This window comes from Rasamsonia byssochlamydoides, assembly GCF_041956645.1.
Source record: "Rasamsonia byssochlamydoides strain NRRL 3658 unplaced genomic scaffold VTN77scaffold_6, whole genome shotgun sequence".
Taxonomy (NCBI): domain Eukaryota; kingdom Fungi; phylum Ascomycota; class Eurotiomycetes; order Eurotiales; family Trichocomaceae; genus Rasamsonia; species Rasamsonia byssochlamydoides.
This window is the reverse complement of record NW_027192389.1, coordinates 482,019-499,148: the sequence shown is the minus strand read 5'-3', so window position 1 is coordinate 499,148 and position 17,130 is coordinate 482,019. Positions and strand designations below refer to the sequence as shown.

Here is a 17,130-nt window from a genome sequence, read left to right as displayed (position 1 = left end):
GCTGCAAAGTTATGTACTACCCTACTGTACTGCTACTAAGCGAGACCAGGTTTATGCTCGCGTGGCAATCATGATCTGCACCCATCGGCCATTATTGCGATTCGCTGTTAAAGAATTACTGTTGTCTACTGAGTCCTTCAAGCCTCGACTCTACAGTACGAAGGATACGAAGTCCTTCATATATTCGCACCGCTCTTTTAGAATACGGTATACGGAGTTAGGCATAACTCCGTATGAAGCGTGGCAGTAGGTATCTGGCGACGCATCTAACTTCACCGTCCAATGTACTCCGTACGGAGTACAGTACCGATCCTTTGGTACTCCATGTCTTGACACTTGAGACTCCTGGCGTGCTGTCTCAGAAGAATAAGGAGTAAATCGATGGTTGGGTGACGCAGCGAACGTCGCTGCTGTCGGGATTCCCGACTAGGGGTCTGCCCGGAGGAACTACCTAGGTACGGAGTACTAGGAGGTACGGAGTAGAGCGGTACAGCCGTACTCCGTACAGGGTCCTAGGCTCTCAGGCTTTAGGTAAGTACTCCATATTTAGGGACGTTCAGCGGCCGGGTTCATTGGGGCATAGCAGCTCGCCGCTTTTATCTTCGGCCTTTGCGGGGCCCCTATTCCGTCCCCTCCGCCGCGGGCGTTTCACCAGCAGCAGACAGGCCTTCCACGTGTTGCCTGCAGAATTCCCAACGGCCGTGGAGCTGCGCCGCCGCCGTTCGCGTGGCCCATTAGCTCCTTCCATGATGACAAATTACGGGCGCCTTCTCATGCCTTATGCTGGATAGCCTGGCAGTCTGTTGGTCTTGGCACTGCAGGTTAGCAGGGTCTTGCTCCGTATGGAGTAGGAGTCTGCACATCTCAAATCAAACAAGGCTGAAAGGATGCGTTTGTCAACGACTCAACTGTCTCACTCGAGATTGCACCAATGCCACACACTGGAAAGCCCCTTATAGAGCTACTCTTATTGGCCATGTCTGCAGAATGCGGTGTGTTCTTGGTGCGTTCTAGGGTGCTTCTAGCGGCTTGGCAGTGGCCCTCCTGTTCCACGGTACAGCATCGTTTCAGACACCGCTAAGGCAAACTCCGTCCGACACGATACAACTTTGCTTTTCAGTTTCACCTTTTTCTCACCGCTCCGGATTACTTCTCGAGTCTTCTGTGGAGTGTGGACTTCTGGAAGCTGTGAATTCTTCAAATTTGCCACCTGATTCTGTCTCATGGGGGCCTGTTTCATCTGGTCGGTGGCTGCTCACCGCCGCTGAATAGGGGCTTCGTTACTACCAAGCTGGACTCTGCTGACAGGACGGAGTAAATACGGAGTAACTACTGCCGCAGCGGTTACAAAGTAATAAAATCATCCCGACACTCTGGTTGACCCTGGACAGTTTGTGGGCCGTCCCTGCAGCTGACAAGGCCGCAGCTCGCAGCATCTACGGCGTATGCTCCATGGAACGACCGTGGAAGCTCAGCAGCGCCGGACGGCTAGCCGAGACTCTTGATTCAGGTTGCTATAGCGCTTAGAAGATCGTTACTGTTTCAGCTGACCGTCTGTAACCGAGATTCCCTCAACTTTCAAGTGATCGTTGGCGCTTACGGGCCAACAGGGGCGTCATTCGACTCATTCCTGATCTACTCGTGTAATCCTTCGAGACGCTGTTTGTTGCCTTGTCTATGACCGCAGCCATCTTCGTCTTGGGCTAGGGCTTTACTCAGCCTTGTAGGATCACGCCCTCAGTTACAACCGACTTCTACGAGTACAACTGTACAAGGCATAGGACATGGGGTATGGGGGCCCAGGTGATCAGATCTGGAGTGTACTAACTACACTACTGTCTCACGCACTTCTTCTTCCTTTTGACCCCCAACGCAGCGACGCTTATCCGATTCGTACGTAGGAAGGTTTTCCCAGGATTTGACGCCCGAGATATCTGACATCTGCATCGCCAGATTCACCACTTGGCGTTTGACTTTCTTAGCCTTGTCTCGCCACGTGGCAGACCGCTTTTCAGCCTCCATCTCTAGTCGTTTGACTTTGAGTTTAATGAAAATAATAACGGTAATAATAACAGTGGAGTCAGATTTCAGTCGAGATGTCTCGATGAGCGTTCATTCGCTAGGCGTTGAGGCGTTGAGCGTATCCAGGTTGCTATGAAGGACAGTCGGATATTAGCCTGCTAATATGGAATTAATATTCCGTGCTCCGTATTGGGCAATCGAATTGAGAGACTGTCAAAATGCCCGAGGGTGCGGTGTACGGAGTAAGTAGCGGTGTTTGTCGGCGATCGAGCATGTCACAGAACATCTCAAACCCAACCGGACCCATAATGATATCACGGAGGTTTACACGAGTCATGACAGGTCTTACAGATCTAGAATGTAGCACTGCGGAAGATGGGGCAATAACAGTAACAATGCAGTACAAATATTCTCTGTACAGCTGAATTATCATCGCAACTGGACAGTTGGAGCCTATTATTAGTTATTGTTATATGAATCTTGATGCCTCAAAAGCTTATGGGAGGCGATGCGCTGTGCCGCAAGCATGCAAGATTATTTGCAAGTGCTCCGCCTTCGAGCCATAGCCGAGATCGCGTGGCAGGCGCGTGGCAGCGGCACAGCACAGCGCACCGCACGGGCATCATCTCTGAGAGCCGGACCTGCCACTTCTCGTGGCTTCTGCTTCACCTCCTGACTCGCAACCAAGGCTATGAGACTGAATTCATGACTCATTTGACTCACGGAGTCTATGGAGTAATGTACTGTACATACATGCATGCAATGCAAGACTTGAACTGCTGAGATTCCAACAATTATCATCTCCGACAATAATAATGGCCTTCTATTATGCGAATCCCCCTTCTGTCGGTCGAGTCGGCATCTCGGGCTTAATGCCCGTTGGAAACTAGTACACTGGTGCCACGGTTTCTACGGTCTATGGTCTACCTAAAGTAATTTAATTGCCGGCCTACCTAATCTTGACTGACGGAGCACCATGTGATCAGAGGGAGCTATCTTATGCACCGTTTCTTGTCTGACCTCATTAAACTAGGCGAGTGCCAACTGCGGGGTCGTAATTTGTCTAGGAAAGCTATACCGAGTCCGTCACCTGATAAATGTTACTCCGTCCACCGGTCGCACGATGCAGTCGCCGTTCCTCCCCCGCTCTCGTCACCGCCATTTCGCTCCCTCGCCATTCGCACAGAAAGCCGTGCCTGAAGCTCTCCGCACTTGGTCGGAGTTGATCCTGATTCGCTGATTCGATAATTCCGATCGATGACGGTTCCTTGTCTGAAATCGGCCCTTTCCTGATCAGCATTTGCCGTCCATGGACTCTTACTGCAGATGCTAGTAGTTAATAGTCCTCAACCTCGGTCGGAGTCGGTCCAGAGCAGGACCTGAGGAGGGGATCTGTTTTTACCAACACGGCAAGCAATGTGACTGGTCAGACAGCGCCACTACCCAGCCAACGCCAAGTCGCCGGTCGTCATTCCCTTACTTGCGTACTATCATCGGCAGATCCTGTGCTTATGTGCGTCTTTGTCAGCCGAAGCTTGACTTGGTACGTTTCCTGCATGGTCGAAAGGCACTATTGGCGTCCTGACGCAAGGGACCCATCCAGCCAATAGAACTGCATAGACCAGGTGCAGTGTGTGATTAGAGTAAATGGCGGATTCCTGGCGGTCTTGATCTGTCTATGATCAATGAGATTTTCAGATATCATCACACTCAAACACGAATAACGAAATTCCCGAGACGGGAGCACAGACAATGTGGCACAGCGCAGGGGGGCCTCTCATTCGCCGTGTCTGCTTGCCGTGTCGGAATTGGAAGGTGCAAATCAACGGGCAGCTCTCCACGTGCGCCCACGTGGAACAAGGATTCATGCCGGTGGATCGAGAGTCCGTGACCGCCGGCTTTAACCAGATTAACCACACGGCTGAGACCACTCCCTCGAGTCCCTCCCATGGAATGTTGTGCGACCGCACCCTGCGCTTGCGACATACAACCCAGTCTCCTCTGTACCATATTTCCTACCGTGCCGTGGTCGATTGGCTGCCGGATCCATCGGATGGTGGTGATGCCTTGACTTGTTGACAGAGAAGGAGGAAGAGACAGATATCCAGGACTTGTCTCTCGTACCGAGTTCCTGGTACGCTCTTAAGCCTCACGTCTCAAGAGCTTCCCCAACAGTGTTCCCGAGCCAAGCCTCTTCCCACTTTTGTGTAACCGTCTTCGTGGTTCTGCCGTTCTGCTTCTCCATGATTGAAAATTCTGGTTGTGATTGATTGCGACCCATACAAGATTGTGAGCAGATTGGGTTGTTGATAACTAATTATTGCCACGCTTTTCAAGCCAGATTCGTCGGATATCTCACCCTGTCAGTGTCAATCGTGTCTGCCGTCATCAAGCTTCAACTTGCCTCCCTTCGCCCGACGAGAGCTCTTCGGTCGAGAGTGCTCTGCACCGACGTCTCCCCCGAATTCCACCACGTGGCTGGTGCTTCATCGTGTTGTGGTCCAGTTGGTCGGGGGATCATATCCATGGCATACTGTCTCCGATAAATTGGTTACTTTTCATTCCCTCTGCAGTGGGATGGACGATCCGTTCCACGCTGGTCCAGTCCAAAACGAGATGCTAGGTATGAGAGACAGCGTCAAGGCTGGGATCAGTAATAAGACTGCATTGACTGCATGACTTTGCGGGGATTATCCTTCTTCATTTCGCCCCTAACAATATCAATCCTGGAGTGGTGTAGTTTCCTTTGACTTAACTCGCAGATATCCTGGCTTCCGCTTAGTTAATCTTTCTAAGCACTTTTGCCCCCTTTTCTTTTTGCCTCTCTCTCACGACATTTTTTCTTCTCACTTTCCCGCGGGAAGGAGGCGAGTAGACAACAGTTCATGATGGTGGACTTTAATCCGTGGAAAGCCTTTTGATGGCGAGGAACTCGTGAAACGTGGTACACTTAATAATCTCTAGTTTCTCCCAGCTTAGCACCTGAAACTGCCCCCCATCAATGCACTGCAATCTATTCCTGCCACCATCATATCCATTGCACCCATTGAAAGGGCCTGGACCTTCATTGAGCATCGTAATTGTCATATTCCCCTGCTTACATCTATTTCTGGCTGGCTCGTTATAAGGGCCAATTGAAGAGTTAGCCCTGTTGGTTACGACTTACTTACTTTCTTTTTACGGTAACATAGTTAATTGACAATTTCCATACAGAGTACTCCGTACCACAGTAATCAGCTAACTGATAACACCCTTCAGACACCACCTTACTCTCGCTCTCTTTTGTCAATTAGTACACCGGGCTTGGCAAGCGTGCTCGCCATCTGGCCAAACCTTGTGCGGCGAATTCCGCTGATCATCCGACGATTTCGGTGTGTTGCGGCCCACCGGGGGGACTGTGACCGCCAGAGTTGCTAGTGCCCAGCAGCACCCCGAGCCTGAGGAAAAAGGGGGGCCCACAGATTGCAACCCATCGTCATTGAACAAAGCGATCCTGCTTGCCAAACTACTTTGTGGGTATCTCTGGGGATCATTAGTACTCCATAGTAAGTCAGCATTCACCGCGTGGTGTGGTCGGAAGTAACGGCCGACTCACCTCCTCCCATCCCCTCTGCTCAGGCTCTCCTCTCTCTCTGTGTTCTGCTTACCAGCTATTACCTGCACGTTAACTAACTCGTGGCCTCTCCTAGCCGTATCGAGCATCCGATCTCCCCTGCCTGGCACGCCCTTTTGATACGCCCCAGGGATCTTCACGGGCGGCTGCTTTTTGGGCCTGAAAGCGCGCCGGTGATTGGGGGACTGGCCTCGATACACACGCTGCCTAGCGTGCGTTAGCTCGGAGGGTCCTCTGTCTAACACTTCTAAACCCCCTTCGCCGCCGTCCCACGTTGTCTCGTGCAGCAAACAAGGCCCAGAACTAAAACTCAAAGCAGAAAAAAAAGGCTTGCCCGGTGGGGACTCGATGACAAGCAGACCCTGCTGCTGCTTTTGCAAGATCGCTCCTTCACTAGTCGTGAGCCTTAGAGACTAAGCGACTAAGGTCCGCCAGAAAGACCCAACTCCCAGTCCACGCGGGTTCGACTGGGTCCTGTCTTGTCTCGTCTCGTCTCGTTTTCCCTAGCTATTGCCTGTTGCAAGACCAAAGGATTTCCCGTAGTCACTACATGACCAATTCTGCCTGCGCTTGCTCCTCCCTCGTTCTTGGTTTTAATTTCCGCGTTTTCTGATCTTCTTGCCCTTCCCCAGTCTTCTTGACCTGGGTTCGTTCAATGAGCACGATATCTTCAAGCAACCAGATCCCAGATCCCTCCGAGCATCCGTACACTCCCATATCAACCCCTGACGACGCTACCACCTCGGGCAAGTCTACCTCATCGACTTCCTCCGCAACCCTCCCCAACGCCCAGACGGGTTCCGTCTCCCGCAGCAGTCGACGCTCTCTCGCTGTAATCGCTCTCGAGAAAACCAGCAACGCGATCGCCTCTCTCACCTCTTTCACCTCCCTAGGGTCTGCTCCTGCTTCCTCCCTCCGCTCCAGCGTATCCTCCGGGAGCCTGTCGAAGCATTCCCACAAGTACTCCCAACTGGGCACTCCTGCCTCTCCATCTGTTTGGGTCGACCAAGCCCCCCAGAGCGAGGAACCAGGTGAACCGTCCAACAACCTTTACCTGAAGCGCCGGAATACCATTCAAGTGCCTCGATCCGGGGCTTCATCGCCAACTCCGCTGTCTGACGCCGCCGCGTTTTCGCGGGCCGCCAACAAGATGCATCAAACATCGTCCAGATTACTGCGCATGACGGAGGATGACCGGCCGTTCACCAAGGTATGTAACTTTCACTTTGTTTCATGTGGAAGGGGAATAGGAAGTGAAGAAAAATGCCTGCTGACCTGAACTAGGATTTCAATGACTTGTTTTCCACGTTGATGGTCAGTTTGAAACTCGACACCCATCGGGTGCGGTTCACGAAATTTGATCACACCTTCACCTCCGAAGAAGCCATCAACAACCTGGGTTCGCTCAAGTTCTCCCAATCCAACCGGATGCCAGACCCCAAGGATCCTTCCCGCATCGTAACAACGACAACCACCACGACCTTCTCCATGGCGAAGGAGATGGCACGCTCGGTATGCCAGCGCTTTGTGGATGCCCGATTCATCGAAGCCGTCGATGGTCGAGGGAACCAGTTCTTCCCGATGAAGGGTGGCCTCTACCAGCTGACTCCTAAGGGGATCAACATCCTGCAACGTTTCTGCCAGCGCAACGGCATCACCGCCCGGCACATTATGGACGTGCTGGAATCCTCGCGGAATACCATGCAGCTGGTCAACTTGGAACGCGACTCGGAGACCGACAAACTGTCGACGGACCGTGCCACGATCGAGGTCATATTCCGTCGCTTCGCCGGCCAGGATGGCCCGAATATCAAGAACAGCGTATCCAGTTCCGACTCGGATTCGTTGAGTGACTACTCCAACGGTCTGGTCGGGGTGAAGATGGCTAAGGAGAGAAAGATTGGCGACAAAGTCTACCAGAACACATTTACGGGCAAAGCGGCCGTCGATTGGCTCATGGATTGTTCCACCACCAACGACCGACGCGAGACCTGTCTGATTGCGGCACTGTTTGTGAAGCACGGCCTGATCACGGCAGTCCAGGAAGACCGAGCGTATGCTCAACAAGATCCGACCGCAGTCGACTTCCAGCCCACCAAGTATGCCATCTACACCGTGACGGAACGGGGTCAGCGGATATGTGGCTGGATCGCGCGCGAGAAGAATGCGGTGACCTCTTATGACAATCGGGGCGCCCGAGACTCCAACAACGCTCGCTTGAACCACATCCTTCATGACCCAGCTTTGCGGCTGCTCTTCCGCGAGTTCCTCCGCTCCTCACTATGTGAGGAGAACCTGTCCTTCTATCTCGACGTGTCGGAATTTACGGCCAACTACCATCGCCTTGAAAAATCCGGTGCTCTCAACAAGATTGACACGGTACGGGAAACTTTGGCTGCCGCCTATGGTTCGTATTGATCCATATTTCCCGAAGCTATCCGATTGCTAATAGAAAAAACAGGTCTGTACAATGCGTTCTTGGCCCCAGGTTCACCTTGTGAGCTGAACATTGAACACGGCCTGCGAAACAGCCTGGCGAGCCGGATGACCAAGGCCGTCGGTGATGACGAATCTATGCTGAAGAGCTTGCAAGAGGTGGTGAACCTGTTCGAGCTCGCGCAGACTTCGGTTTTCAAGTTAATGTCAAGCGTACGTAGTCGACTGGAGTTGACTTTCCAGGGTGCGAGAAGAGGGGCTGACAGTGTCTGCAGGATTCGGTGCCGAAGTTCGTCCGTGACCCGAAGTATTCGGTCGTTCTCCAAGAGCATGATTTTGACCTGGCAGGGGCCGCTCGGGCATACTCACCTACACCCGCTCCAGTTCCCGAGCGGTCCATGAGTCGTTCTGTGCGGTCATGAGACATGCCTCTACGTATGCGCGAGAATGATACGAACGAACGACTTCTCGACATTCCACGTCCGCTACCTTGCATTTTTCCTTTTTTTTTTCTCACACCATTCTCACGTGTTGGACGACTTACCCTCTCTATTCAGATCAGAAAAGGCTTATGAACTTGAAATCGCGGGGTTCAAAAGAGTTACGATTTTTCTTACCACTCTATGGATCACACGATAGACATGGTAGGAGCCGGGGCATTCATTTCTTTCCGATATTGTTTGGGGGTCTTTTTTTTTTACTCTCATCGAGAACAGGAAGACAAGACGAGATTTGGGACGTGAAAACTCCTCGAAGCATTGGACGGCGTTGTCATGTCGATTTTGTGTCAGCATTTTGCTTTTTTTTTGTGTCACACGCATACATACACCTTAATTGCATTAGTGTATATTTGCATTGTGTGGCTGTCCTGTTGATATGTTATTTCCTTTGTTTCTGACATTGTGTTTCACGTTGCATGTGGGATCTAGTGGGCATGGTTCTCTCAAGATCGGCTTTTTTTTCTTATATGTGTGTGTGTTTGTTGAGTGCGAGTACTTGCAAAATCTTGCGGTTCCTTTGTTATGTTGTGTTACTCTATGTAGTTGTTAGTACATACATCAATCGATAGCACGGAAGCATCAACTTTTGAAATTCATACCTGGTCTATACATATAAGCAGACAAAAATATTGGTAATTAGGATAAACATGAGCTCTGTTCCTGACAGGTGATTTCGGATGTGTAACTTAGATAGGTATTGGAAAGTTACGGCGTGCAGACAGGACTCCACAAACTCTTTCTCTCTTTCTCTCTCTCCCCCTACCTCTCCTCTTTTTACAATAACCTAAGGTACTGACTTCAGCAAAGCTCTAGGCCACTGTTGGTCCAGCATGCCTTGATAACAAGTTTGTGACAACAACGATCACTGCATGTTGGTAAGACTAATCTACTTTAGGAGGAGCTCCAGTGGAAACTTTTATTGGCAAATGGTCAGAAATATTCATTCACTTATTTATGAGACGTGGCTCTATTGTGTAATCCGTATTGTTGGTCTTCGCGGTGCATGAACTTCAGATCACGTGACATCCAGCCCAGCCACCAGCCACAGCAAGACTAGACTTGGTTGTACAGCAATTATCTCCGATGGACGACTAGCTTCAGTTCAGTCCAGCTTCTCCGACAGCTCATCTCTCAAATTACAGCCAACAGCTCAACCTGCAACTTGGGATCTTGCTTGCTCTTTCCAGAGCAACTCTGTCGCCTCTCTGACAGGGGCTCTGCAGCAGTCAAATTCGTCCGACTATCATCCCGACTGTCCTCATGGCGACCGATCCCATCCTCTCCGATCCGCTGCTCTCCCTGCGCCGGGCGATTGCAGCCCAGGCTCTACCGACGCCAACGACCTCTCCAGATCTGTCGACGGAAAATGCGACAGACGACCTCGCCAAAGCGACACACCTGTACTTCACCCAGCCGATCCCGCACTCGATCCCATTGAACGCCTCGACACGCTTCGTCTCCGCCGCCAGCGAGAAGCCCGTCGACCTCCGCAGCATCTTCTTCGCGTGGCAGAAGAAGGACGTCGCCATTCCCGAGTACATCGCGTCGGCGCAGGAGCTGAACGATGCCCTGAAGCAGAAGAAGGAAGGCACCGAAGAGGAGCCCGAGCAGGTGCAGAACCTGGTCTTTGTCGAGCGCTTGGATCTGATCACCTGGCTTGAAGGCGCCTCCGACGAGAGCGAGTACATCAAGCCCCTGGAGGGCGCTGCCGCCGCCGCAGCGGCCGATCTGGGAGCAGCAGCGCAGACGGCAGATGCGTCGGCTGTCGCGACGGGAGCAGTGGCTACGGCGCCCGGAGCCGTGCCAGCGACAGGCGCACAGCCGGGTGCAGCAAGACCGACAAAGGTCATCGATCCCAGGCTGCAGGTGATCTACAATGGAGAGAGGAAGCTCGGGGACCGGAACAGTGTTCTACGGGGGATTAAGCCTACGGTATGTATTCCTATCTCCCATAAATACCACCGGATTAGTAGACAGCGCAGCATGCTGATTCTTTTGCAGGACTTTTCCCACGTCCGCAAAACGGCAGAAATGTTCCTCGGTCGCAACCGCTCTCGTCCCGGCCAATATCCCCCCGGCGTCAAGCCAGGAAGCAAACAGGTCGTGGTCCCCGCGCCATCAGCCGGTCTGGCTTTACCCAAGAAGCCCGGCGTATCATCCTCTTCATCGCGTCGTCCGGACCCGATCATCCTCCTGTCCCCCTCGGCGTCCTCGCCCATCCGCCTGTCGAACATCAAATCCTTCCTCCAGGACGGCGTCTTCGTGCCTCCGGACCACCCGACCCTCGCGTCGGGCACCACGTCCAACATCCACATCATCACCCGTGCGATGCGCCTAGGCGATGCGTCACAAGCGGGCGTCACAGGCGGCCCCGGTGGTGCGTCATCGCAGAGCCTGACCGCACCGCGGAAACCAATGCGCTTCATCCTCGTCGACAGCACCGCCAACTTCAAGCCGGACTACTGGCAGCGGCTCGTCGCCGTCTTCACCACAGGCCAAACCTGGCAATTCAAATCGTACAAATGGTCCAACCCACCGGAGCTGTTCCGGCACGCGGTGGGCATCTACGTCGGCCTCCGCGGCGAGGAGGTCCCCGAGCAAGTGAAGAAGTGGGGACGGGGCGTCAACACGTTTGTCCTGGAGCGATGGGACGAGAAGGGCGGGGTCCACGGCGCCGGACGCTGGCGGGACCGCGAAGTCGTCGAGGGCATCTGGGCGGTGATTGAGGAGAGTATGAGGGCGAAGGGGTGGGGGATAAATAAGTAGGACGTAGTAGTAGTAAGTCGGTGTTTACCATTTACCTTACCAGGGGCTGGTGGCGTCTTTTCTTTATTCCATCATAATTACTGTGCAGAATTAGGCGATAACTTTTTCATCATGACTACGGTTGTTATTGTTATTACATACACTATTATCATTATTATTATTTATTTTTTTTATTACCTTGGAGTCTGGGATGGGATGTGATAGAATATGATAGGGATAGGATAGGATAGGGAACATAGAGTCCTTCTGAGTGTATTAGTATTGTGCTATGTTTGAACCAGTGATATTGAACAGTTACGATTGACTTTTCCCTGCGTTATGCTGTTCTTTCCAAATAGTGTGATACTGAATAATATCACAACTTCTATCATGAATGAATAAATAATCCGTTCATCAATTAACAACATCAACCTCAACCTCAACATCATCCTCATTCAATTCGATCCAGTCCATACATTCATACATTCATTCAATTCATTGATTGATTGATCGATAGATCGGGTTCATTACTTTTTCCTTTCGTAAAGAAAAAAAGAAAAAAAGAAAGAAGATCAGAAAAGAGATGAAAGAGTAGAGTAGAAGAAAGAAAGAAAGAAAGAAAAGATAAGAAAAAGAGAAACATGGACTCTGATGAAATAATAGATGGAAGAGGAGACCAATATGTACAGTTTCAAAAAAAAAAAAAACACAGACATAGTAATAATCCCCGTAGTAGCTAGTTAGTCCATCCATATTCGATAAGGACGTTCTTTTCTTCAGACAGACAGCAAATCAGATCAAAGAACGAGACGCTGTCTCGTGTTCATTCATCTCATCTGTTCATCCGTTAGACGGAAAAAAAAATCATCACCACAAAGCCAGCTGAAGCAAGGCTCGTCAAGGTAAGAAGATGGAAGAAGACAAGATTCGAATGAAAGAGAAACAACAGATCAATGTATTGTCACAGATGTCCACCGCCAACCCAACCCAATCAATTCCATTCCCATCTCACATCCCACATTACAGTATAAAACTACCTACACGCCCGATACGCCGATCCCAGTCCAGTCCCCACAAGAAAAATTAACCCTTTTTGACTCAGTCAGAGAAAACGCCACCGCAGCTGCCAGATCACACCATGACCCGTTTTTGGAAGAAACTAGGAAGAGAGGAACCTGAACCTGAACCTGAGAGCAAGGACTATTCTAGGATATATCAAGAGGAAGGTGGAATTTTGCTCTGATCCGACAACTCCGTCATGGAAGAGACATAAGGAGGAGGAGAAGGAGGTGGTTTCGACACATCTTTCATAGGCACATCCGTCGAGGGAGGAGATCCCTCACTCTTGGCTCCATCTGCCGCAGCCTGAGGCGGACCTTGCCCATCGGTCGATAAAGGAGGCGTAGCGGATTGCAGCTGAGACACCGGCTTCTGCGAGGGGGCGAGACCAGGCGTCCCCTGCGCTTGACTCTTCTCCGAAGTCGGCGTTGTCAAGGTCCCCCTTCGACTGAGATAGTCACCCAAGCTGAGCTTCTTCTTAACAGGGCTAGGCGCAGTGATGATGGTCCCAGGTTTCTGGGGAACTGGTCCACCCCTAGGTTCAGTACCAGTGCCAGAAGGGGACTGCAGCGAGGCTGGAGTTATCGACCCGGGTGCGTTGGTCAAGGGAAGAGAGAAGTTATTCGGAGGCAGCTGAACATGGAGATCCGATCGGGCACCATTAACCACCTTTCCAGGAATAGGTGTGTTATGGGCAGCGGTCGACGGCAAGGGAGACGGAAACGCGAGTTTACTCATCGCATCGGGGGTACGGGGGAATCTGCCACTATCCGACGGCCGAGATTTCGGCGGTGTCATTTCGGTGTCGGCATCTTTCATCTCGACATCCTCCTCTTCTTTCGGTGTACGTTGCGCCCAAGTCTGCCCGTCCGCAGGCGGGGACGTCATATCCAATGTCGAGCTCGCCATGGCTTCCCGCTGCTTGGCCGTCCATTCAACCTTGATGCGATCTTCATGGCATCGCTTCAGCAGTCGTCGACCCAAAGAAGCAAAGTCGTGTCGGCGTAGAGGCGATGGGGATGGCACGGCGTGAGCAATATCCTCATCAGCTCCAGTCTGGTGTGCTGCATCGACATATTCTGGACGCCCAAGTGGCGACCGCACAGGTGGACTGTTGGAGGACCCTGACGTTTTCCGCGGTGAGGAATTGCGTGCGTTCGAAGCCATACCTGGAGAGAGGCGAGATGGCGGGGAATGGGATCGGCCAGTGTCGAGGTGGGGAGGTTTGGATTGAGGGCCCGGAGTAGCAAAGTAGCCGGCCTGCTTCTATAGAAAGGATTTATCAGCTATAAATGCCGTTAAAACTAGGAAACATGGTGCTTACCGAGCTGGGAAGCGTTGGCGTCGTCTGCGCCGACTGGCCGCTGCTGCGCTTCTTCTTTCTCTGGCTCGCTTGTTGATCGTGCTCAAGCTGTTCAAACTTTTTCTCCATGGCAGCAATCTTCCGTCTGTCTCGAGCGGAAAGCTCGGAATCGCCGAAAACCAAGTCATGCGGGGTCTGCGTAGGTGTCAGATCCCGACTGTGAGTCTGACCACGAACGGACCCTGACGTGGACCGATTGTCGGCGTGGTCATCGTCATCTAAGTTCTTGGTCCCTTCACTTCCCGCACGGCTCGTATTGGAGCGCCCGGCACCGACAGGAGAAACGTTGGATTTCGACTTGGCCTTCTTGCGCTTCCCATTCACCTGCTTCCCACCGGGATGACGCCGGCGATCCACATTGGCCAGGAGGCAATTCTGGGGCGGATCGCAAGCACAACCACCAAAGTGTGCCAGAACGTTGCTGATGCACACCGCAGCTGCCTCCTGAAAGCCTTCCTCCTGCTTGACCAGACCGTTTGACGATCCGAAGAGCTGAGGATCGAGATACCACATGGCTGTAATCTCGGAATTCGCCGGAATATCCTGGTTTGCGACGAAGCAGAAATGATACTCGACATCGTTCGTGATAAAAGTCTTCATGGTAACGTTGGGACGACAAGAACGCCGAATGTAACGCAAAATGGAGCCTTCCTCACGACTGTCGATGTAGATGGGCAGCTGAGGATGGAAGAAGACGAACGGTTGAGGATGTCGCAACTCGGGCCACCGGTTGCTCGGATCAAGGCAGTAGTCGCGGAGAAGTCCAATCTTTCCTTTGACTTCCCCCACTATCTCATCCTTGCGGACCCTGGTTTCGGTCTTCAGAACCTTCCAAGTAGGATGCTTGCCATCGATCTCCAGGCTCGGGTCGCTAAAGGACTCGGTAGAGAGAACAGGCCACTGAGATGGATCCAGAGCGGTGTCCGACCGGGTGAAGATGTCTTGCGGGGAGCGCCCATTGACCACGCGAGAGAGGGCGGTCGGGTCTTTCACCCAGGAGGCGAGCTCGGCGGCTAGGGTCAGATTGACGAAGAGATTACTTTCCATGTCCACATGTCCTCGATCATGGTCGTACAGATGGAGGAATTCGCTGGAGTAGAGAGGGATGGATGGACCTGACAAAGACTTGGCGGGGCTCATCGATGTCGCCGTCGAACCCGACCGTTTCCGCGTATCCGGCTGCAGCACGGTCGAGCCGGACAGTGAACTCACCGACGCCGAGGCCTTGTGACTCGTTTTGGGCTTCTTCGCTGCGGGTGGTTGATCCCGAGAGCTGGATTCGCTCCGGTGATGGTGGCCGTTTACCTGGGGTGGTTGGTCATGATGGTAATCTTTGGACTTCTTCTTCTGGCTCTTCGTCCCCGATCGCTTAGATTTCCGGTCACCGCTGTCGCTCTGTTCCCTGAGTCGCCTCTGTCGCTCAGTCGCGCGCTTGGCGTCCAAGTGGCGGGGCTCACAGTCCGTGCAGTTGTGAACCTCGGGCACCTCCCGGTTATGGTAATAGCACTCAATGTGCTGCCACGTCTCACATCCTTCGCAGAAGACGGTGTTGCCATCATCATCCTCAAAGGCGCAGATGCATTTGATGGTGTAGGGCTCGTCATCTTCTGGCTGGACCGAGTCGGTGATGGTGCCGTTGGGCACGGGGGAGTTCAGAGGAGCGGCGACCGGATACGGGTCCGTGGTCGAATGCGTGGCTGCGAGTGAGGAGGTATCTGTCATAATCTGACAGCTACCTCCTCTCTCTCAACGGGTGACGATGATCGCTCCTCAGCACCGAATCTGGTGAATTAAGCCGACAACGCGCATGTCAGCAGTCGTCGACGCCTGACTTGAGGTGCCTATTCCACCACGAAACGCTCTTCACACTCGCGATGCCTGGGACGGTAGTCGCAAGAAGAAGACAGACTGACGGTAATCAAGGGCTCCCCCAAGGTGGCAGAACGTGTCAAGAACCGTGTATGTCGAGTCTGAGGGAGGGTATCCTTTGGGCACGAAAGGGCAGGGGTGGATGAGACAGAAGGGAAAGTGTCCGTTCGCGAAGTGTAAGGGCGACAACAACGAAATGAACAAGTCGTAACGGCCGTCACTAATCGGAAAGCGATGGATTTTGAGGGATCGACAGAAGGGGGGGGGGGGGGGTTTTGGCGTCGTCAGCGTTTCTCTCGGTCGCGACCGTCACGCAGGTGAGAATCGAAAAGAAGGAGAGAGGGAGAACTGGTGAGGACGGATGTGAGGATCGACGCGCATTAGGCGGGAGATGAGTAAGGGTGAGGAAGACGATCCGAGATCGTGAAGATGAAGACTCAAGAGGGAAAAAGAAAGGTGAGAAAAAAAAAGGTGACGGATGATGAGGGAGAAAAGCGAAGAAGACACGGGGGTCGAGGGAGAGGGAGAGTGAGAAGAGGGAAGAGGAGCCTAAAGGAAACGGGATGGGCCAGTCAAACGTCGCGCAGACCCAAGCGAAAGGCCGAAGAAAGAGGAAAGGCGCGGGTTGGGGGGGTTCTTTGCGGCGGGCAGACGGGAGGAGATCTTGGAAGGGCCGGAAGGCGGCAGACAAGGCCAAAACACGGCGACCCTCAGGCCCGAGCAAAAGGCCAGCAAGGAGATTGGAATGAGGGCGCAGTGAGTTTGCTGGGTCTGGCCTGGCTTGCTGGGAAGGGAGGAAGGGACTGGCGTGCGTGGGGAGAGGGCAAGAGGAAAGAGGAGAGCCAGAGAGCGGGAGGAGAGCCTCAGCCACCGGATGCTGGCCGATGCGCTCCGACGGACCAGTCAGCGTGTGGCTGACGGTGGGTCCCAATGGCTTTGCGTCAGGTGATTGGCCCACTGCACCACCCGATCTGCCAGAACATCATCCAAGAGGGGAAGGCGCCGAGGAGAGCCCGACCGCCGACACCGCTTGTCCGTTTCCAGCAAGCACCATCCCGCTATGCCTGTTTCGGTTGGTCACGAGCGGCTCACATGGGCAAGGACGGGATGAGGGAGAGATGGATGGATCGGCTGTGCAAGATAAAGCACAAAGAGCACAAGAGTGACTGAGTGGAGGGAGGATGGAGGATGACGGACACAGGAGATGCAGGGTAAGAAGGGGGAAGAGTCGTATCAGATGGAGCGATTGGTACCACCATCAGAAGTAGCAGTAGCAAAGACACTCCTGCAAAAGAGAGAGCAAGCAGTCAGAGTACTCCGTAGTAACTGGCCATGGTTAGCATCTGCTGTGCTGGGTTAGTCCAGAAAAGCAAAGTGCCGATGGTTGAGCAACGAGGCCGTGATCTGGCTTGGCCCGAGGCAGAAAGGCACGATCATCGAGGCACAATGGAGAGAAAGAGTGGATGAAAGGATAGGAGGGAGGAATCAGGCGATGAATGAAGCATTGTGATGTGATAGAACAA

The 17,130-nt window shown here is 52.8% G+C and overlaps 4 protein-coding genes across 4 annotated transcripts; 2 read left to right on the top strand and 2 right to left on the bottom strand.

Moving 5' to 3' along the window:
• Window positions 1–1,436: 1,436 nt before the first annotated feature.
• On the bottom strand, window positions 1,437–2,022 carry VTN77DRAFT_7449 (uncharacterized protein; the record flags this gene model as incomplete). Its single annotated transcript, XM_069423838.1, has 2 exons — window positions 1,437–1,514; window positions 1,849–2,022. 2 exons carry the CDS (start codon window positions 2,020–2,022, stop codon window positions 1,437–1,439), a joined length of 252 nt encoding a protein of 83 aa, XP_069281254.1.
• A 4,268-nt stretch (window positions 2,023–6,290) lies between these two features.
• VTN77DRAFT_7448 (uncharacterized protein) lies at window positions 6,291–8,493 on the top strand (the record flags this gene model as incomplete). Its single annotated transcript, XM_069423837.1, has 4 exons — window positions 6,291–6,845; window positions 6,920–8,042; window positions 8,097–8,284; window positions 8,347–8,493. The coding sequence occupies 4 exons, from the start codon at window positions 6,291–6,293 to the stop codon at window positions 8,491–8,493; spliced, it is 2,013 nt and encodes a 670-aa protein (XP_069281253.1).
• A 1,338-nt stretch (window positions 8,494–9,831) lies between these two features.
• On the top strand, window positions 9,832–11,337 carry VTN77DRAFT_7447 (uncharacterized protein; the record flags this gene model as incomplete). Its single annotated transcript, XM_069423836.1, has 2 exons — window positions 9,832–10,503; window positions 10,573–11,337. 2 exons carry the CDS (start codon window positions 9,832–9,834, stop codon window positions 11,335–11,337), a joined length of 1,437 nt encoding a protein of 478 aa, XP_069281252.1.
• Window positions 11,338–12,531: 1,194 nt separating this feature from the next.
• VTN77DRAFT_7446 (uncharacterized protein) lies at window positions 12,532–15,460 on the bottom strand (the record flags this gene model as incomplete). The annotated part of the gene is made up of 2 exons (XM_069423835.1): window positions 12,532–13,641; window positions 13,700–15,460. 2 exons carry the CDS (start codon window positions 15,458–15,460, stop codon window positions 12,532–12,534), a joined length of 2,871 nt encoding a protein of 956 aa, XP_069281251.1.
• Between the last annotated feature and the right edge of the window lie 1,670 nt (window positions 15,461–17,130).